We start from the raw sequence: 5922 nt of genomic DNA, 5'->3' as shown, positions 1-5922 counted from the left end.
GAGAGAGAGAGAGAGTTTTCAGAAGAGGAGGATGAGAGTGTAGATCGGGAAAATTGTGTAGGAGATATTAAGTTAAGGGTAATGTTATCTTTTTGATAAGAATAATTGGAATGAGGTCATGTAAAAGTTTTTTTTATTAAATTGGGCTCTTAAATCTCTATTTTTGATTAAATGGACATTTTCCCTTAAAACATTCATTTTTTTCCCAAAAAAGAAAAAAAAAACATTTATCCAAAAAAAAAGATATCGAGTGTTTCTAAATTCGACATCCTTGCCCACGTCATTGGACAACACCGGTCCAATTTTTAGTAGGGTTACTTATTTGGGCCATCAACATGGGCTAAAATGTAAAGCCCGTACAGACCCAAAACGGCCCATAGCCCACCAAAACGAGCATACAGTTTGAACATGTGTGATCCCGTATCCTTCAGCTTGAGATTGGCCAATTACGAACCTCTCGTTTTCTCTTTGAAACACTCGCTCTCACTCATATAGTCGCCGCATAAATCCGACTACGAGAAACTTCCCGTCAAAAGCAAAACGATGTCGTATGTGCCTCCACACCTCAGAAACTCCAGCTCAACCACCACCACTACCACCACCACCTCCGCCGCCGCCAAATCCTCATCCGCAACCGACGCTGATCGCAGCAAGCTCTCCTACTCCGCCTCCTCCAACTCTCACTCGTCCGCTGCTCCATTCTCCTCGTTCTCCCACTCCAATGGCTCTCGCTGGAGCTCCGCTGCTCACTCCTCGGCCAACCGAGCTATCTCACCGCCCGACGCCGTCGTCCCGCAGTGGAAGCCGTCGGAGCGCGTCCTCCGAATGAAGCCGGAGCTGGTTCGTATCCTTCATCCGACTTCAGTTCTTGTTTGCAATTTCGGTTTCGCTCGTTTTTGAATTGCTGAATTTGATTAGCTTAGGTCCTCACATTTTCTATTCTATTCTATCATCATCTTGTATTTTGAGGTAGGATTGTGAATTTTGCGCTAGGATTTCTCCGAATTTATGATAGTGATTCTAAGCAAGGTGCTGATAGTCATGCATATTCGCTCCTAGGTTTGTGCTTGATAGCTGGAATTTATGAATTAGATGCTTGTTCTGATTGTGTTGACGTGGCGATTACATGTGCAGATTGAGGAGGTGTGTTTGCGGCTTAATTTGGATGTGTCTGTTAGTTCGGACTCTGCTCCTCCCCCGGCACCGATTGAGTCTTTTACAGATATGGTGAGTCTTCGTGTCTCAGCAAATGAGAATTGTGTTTCTGATTTTGTTTGATCGACTTAGTGATTTTATCCAAATGGACTTATAGAATTATTTGTCCTGCTGTTTCAGTGTTTGCACCCTAGCATTATGAAGGATATAGCGTTTCATGGATACACTATGCCGACGCCAATTCAGGCTCAAGCCATGCCGATTGCTCTCAGTGGAAGGGATTTATTAGGTTGTGCCGAAACTGGTAGTGGTAAAACTGCTGCGTTCGCAATTCCTATGATACAGGTCCGAGTCATCATATTTGATATTCTTGTGTGGCCTAGTAAGTAGTTTGTTTTACATCATGTTTTATTTTCCTTTTTGATGTGCAGCATTGTTTGGCTCAAGCTCCTGTTCAGCGTGGTGATGGACCACTAGCATTGGTACTGGCCCCAACTAGAGAGCTTGCACAACAAATAGAGGAAGAGGTATTATATCTGTGGTTAAGCTTACTGATGTTATTATGATATTTTAGGAGTTGGTTTGAAATTCATTTCTTTATACTTGTCATTAGGTGCTAAGTTATCATTTGTAATTTTGCAGGTCAAGGCTTTTAGTAAATCTCTCGAATCCTTCAAAACTGCAATAGTTGTGGGTGGAACCAACATAGCTGAGCAGGTGACTGATATGGCATAATAACTTCAAAATCTAACTGTCCAAATGTTTTGACTATTCTTGGTGCTATATAATTGAGGGAAACGTCATCACCAGTTATCCTGGCTTATTGTTTTTATATTGCCAGCCGTGTGTTAGGAATCTGAACGAGAGCTTCTCTTGTATTATAGCTCTCAAATATTTGTTCCTTTTTACTGCTCCCGTGCCTCCCTTGCTTTCTCCTATACTAGTACTGATATTTTCTTTTGCCGATTTAAGTTTTATGGAACTCATTATGTCCTCTTAATTTCTACTAACATCACTTGTTTGGATGAAATGACAGAGATCTGAGCTGCGAGCAGGAGTACATATAGTGGTTGCTACTCCTGGAAGGTTCATAGATCATTTACAGCAAGGGAATACTTCTGTATCTAGGATTTCATTTGTTGTTCTGGATGAAGCTGATAGAATGCTTGACATGGGTTTTGAACCACAGATAAGAGAGGTATAGTTTCTCTCAACTTTTCTTACCATGATATGTAAGACAATTTATCTGAGACATTTAAATGGAATGAGTTATCTGTGAACATATGAATGGTTCAGTACTCTGCTATATGTCATTATGCATCTGAGGATGCACTTCTTGTCCCTATACAGTTAACATGTATGCTATGGAGAGTGAATCTTCTTGAGTCTAAATCACAGTCATTTGAATCCCTGTCATGTGACATCTTTTCATGCTGTTTCAGGTGATGCGGAACCTATCTGAAAAGCATCAAACTTTGCTGTTTAGTGCAACTATGCCTGAAGAGATTGCAGGGTTAGCCCAGGTAAGATTGTCCTCTAGTTTTCTTCTTTTACAAGTTTTATGTGATATGTACAATTATAATAACATATGGAAAGGCAATCTTAGGTACTTTACACTTTTTTATTTTTTTTAAAGAATTAATAGTCATGTCAATGCTATAGCTGGCTTTCACCATGTAGATTCAATTTGGAATTTATTGCCTCATAAAACTATTACTCTTTCGAAATATGCTTTTGCGTGCCCTTATTTGTTACCTTAAAAAGTTTTTACCAGGGAAAGCACTTTGGTGGAGTCTATACTTGAGTTATGAAACCTTATATCTTCTTGAGATACATAACCTGTCTGCACTTGGTACTGTTCTTTTTATTTAAATGTCAAATCATATTGTTCTAGCCTTCTAGGTCCCATTTTTCCAATGTCCTTTCTTTCTTTTTAAAAGTGTAGAAGTAAAGATAGAGAATTTTCATAACATTTTTGATCTGGAACATGCAGAAAGTCTTGAAAGTATGAAAAACTTTTACTGAATTCTTCCTTATTACTGCAAAGTAGTATATTTCCGAATTCCAGGATAACTTCGTGGCTTTTCATTTACTAACTTGGATACTGTGCTATCTTCACTTTACTCAGTTAATTTTGTCATGGAGAATTTTGACAAAGACTTATTCTGCATTCTTTCTTCCACCTGCAGGAATATTTGAATAATCCAGTGCAAGTGAAGGTGGGAAAAGTGAGTACCCCTACAGCAAATGTAACACAGAGTTTGGAGAAGGTTCCTGACAGTGAGAAGGTTAGTTTAGACCAGCACAAGAATTATTTGTGTCTCTGTAACTTTCTATCTGAGTGTGCGACATATTTTTTCCCTTCCTGTTCTGGGTGTGCGGTGGGGGTAGGGGGCAGGGTCTACGGTTTTTCTTGGCTTTTAAGTCTACTCACTCAGTATTCAGTCACTTTTGTTCTGACTATTTATACATTACAATTTAAAAAATTTCAGTGGCTTCAGAACGGTTGGTTGGATGCCACCATGTTATTAGTCACTCTTCTGGGTTGATTTCTTCTCCCAGACAAGCTTAATTCTTTGCAGGTTTATGTAAATTGAAGGTGATGGTTAAAGAGTAGTATGTGGTCAGTTACGTTTATGTATTATTTAGTTGGAAGTCTTTCTTCTTTGAAAAATATAGTGTAACTAAGTTATTTATTTATTTATATAATTTATTTATTTTATTTTTGTAACTCAATTAGCTTTAGTCTTGTCTGCCCTTTTATTCTGACAGTTTGTCTGAAATTAGCTAAATGATGGTCTTTTGTCTGTGTAGACTGATCGGCTTCTGGGTTTGCTCGTTGAGGAGTCATCCCGAGCTGAAAGGGCTGGACATCCCTTTCCCTTAACTATTGTATTTGTTGAAAGGAAGGTAAATAACGCTTCATATGCCCTAATCACTCAATTAGTTACCTCACCTTTTCAAGTTATAGTTTACGATGTCATGCCTATAAACAGTTTGTTTTGTCTGAAGTGGGTTTAAATAATTGAGGAACAAAGATCTTCTGTTTATCTTGCCTCTCATGATCACATCTTAATCTATATATATAAGTCTGCTTACTCATTTATGGATTGCATTAAAAGGTGAGGGCCGTTCATTATAAGGCAGTTGCAGGTCCATTTTGATTATGCATTCACTTTATGAACTGGTCCAGATCTTGCGATCAATGTCTATATTTGAATTAATGTGGTGAATAATACAAAGAACTAAAGAAGTTCAATTACAACTTTGTGGAGAAATAATTTGCCATTTAAAAATATGCATTTTTGAAACTGAGTTCTTGAAAATAGAAACCTGAACATTTTCCTGTTTCTTAGTTTTAGATTCTATCAGGGAGAATTATATTTTTTATATGCCCGCTAGGCACAGTTAGCAACAATAACATCTAAATCTGGTCTGACTTTATTTCCCTTCTGTACTCAATTTTTAAAATTGAATTTGGGTCTGCATGCAGACACGCTGTGATGATGTTGCTGAAGCTTTGGTAGCACAAGGTTTGCATGCAGTTGCTCTTCATGGTGGACGTACTCAAACCGAAAGAGAGGCTGCTCTGCGTGAATTTAGAAAAGGCACTACCAACATTTTGGTTCGTCTTTTTGTACTGATTTCCATTTTATTTTCCTTTGAATCCTGCTTGAATGCATGGGGAGCTTTTAGAATATCCATCTCCTTTTATCAAATTGATTACCTTACATTCAGGTTGCCACCGATGTTGCCTCTCGTGGTTTGGACGTCTCAGGAGTTGCTCATGTTATCAATTTGGATCTTCCAAAGGTATATCTGGTTGTGAATGAAATTTTGGTTAAGTTACATCTGAAATCTACTAGCCCCCAACATAGAAGGCCATCTAAAATTAGAATTCACTGAGTTTCATTTCCACCTACTCTGAATTCAATAGGTGGTGACCTTTGGTATTTAAATAGCTGGTACAATTAGATCTGACCTTTTGATCAAAAACCTAGCCTGGTCTTTTCTCTAGTGTGGTCTTTTCAGTTGCTATTAATTTTGTATGAAATAGCAATCCTGAAGCTTCAGTTATGGCTACCTCAATATAGAGCATGGAAGATTATGTACACCGGATTGGAAGGACTGGAAGAGCGGGATCAATGGGACAAGCTACATCCTTCTACACTGATCGTGATATGGTACTTTCCTTTCGACCTTCTCTCTACATGTATCTTTTTTTCCTTTGTTTTGAAGCCCTACAGATCATTCGAAAATGGCAAAATAACTTGGGGATTTTACTATTATTGGTGACACTCTGTAGTTCCTTGTGGCGAATATAAAGAAAGCAATAGCTGATGTGGGATCTGGGAATGCTCTGTCTTTTGCTACGGGAAAGGTACAGATTTTAGCTATTTATAGACGGTCATTTCCGGATAATTTGTTTGAAGAAAAGAAAACCTTCTTTTATGACATTTGCCAATCATGAAGATTTTTGCTATTGACTACTAGAGTGCAAGAAGGAAAGAAAGAGAAGCAGCTGCTGCTCACAACCAAGCTAGGGTTTCTCTGTCCAAGTCTTCAAGTATGGGGCCCACATCAATAAACATTGCCGACAAGTATAAGTTCATGGTTTCTGACCCGGACAATCAAAAAGAGGGTGCAGCAGATGATGCTTGGGACGACTAATGAAGTCCACCTTCGGTGCAATCAACATTGATGCTTGGTGCCCCAAGGTTTTGAGGTTAGTAACATGTAGCCCTTGATCTACTCTCTCTCTCTCTC

The 5922-nt window shown here is 38.7% G+C and overlaps 1 protein-coding gene across 1 annotated transcript in view; it reads left to right on the top strand.

Moving 5' to 3' along the window:
* The first annotated feature begins 543 nt into the window (after window positions 1–543).
* Window positions 544–5922, top strand: part of LOC101293860 (DEAD-box ATP-dependent RNA helicase 52A-like) — a 6341-nt gene continuing 962 nt past the window's right edge. Inside the window, exons 1-14 of the mRNA XM_004294676.1 lie at window positions 544–840; window positions 1135–1227; window positions 1336–1500; window positions 1587–1682; window positions 1798–1872; window positions 2192–2353; window positions 2598–2678; window positions 3345–3443; window positions 3970–4065; window positions 4649–4780; window positions 4894–4968; window positions 5250–5339; window positions 5462–5536; window positions 5650–5881. Of these exons, the coding sequence (XP_004294724.1) occupies window positions 544–840; window positions 1135–1227; window positions 1336–1500; window positions 1587–1682; window positions 1798–1872; window positions 2192–2353; window positions 2598–2678; window positions 3345–3443; window positions 3970–4065; window positions 4649–4780; window positions 4894–4968; window positions 5250–5339; window positions 5462–5536; window positions 5650–5826 (1713 nt within the window). The 3' untranslated portion in view covers window positions 5827–5881. The remainder of the gene's footprint in view (window positions 841–1134; window positions 1228–1335; window positions 1501–1586; window positions 1683–1797; window positions 1873–2191; window positions 2354–2597; window positions 2679–3344; window positions 3444–3969; window positions 4066–4648; window positions 4781–4893; window positions 4969–5249; window positions 5340–5461; window positions 5537–5649; window positions 5882–5922) is intronic.

The sequence above is a fragment of the Fragaria vesca genome, linkage group LG3 (genome assembly GCF_000184155.1).
Source record: "Fragaria vesca subsp. vesca linkage group LG3, FraVesHawaii_1.0, whole genome shotgun sequence".
Lineage (NCBI taxonomy): Eukaryota > Viridiplantae > Streptophyta > Magnoliopsida > Rosales > Rosaceae > Fragaria > Fragaria vesca.
This window is presented reverse-complemented; position numbering and strand designations above follow the sequence as displayed.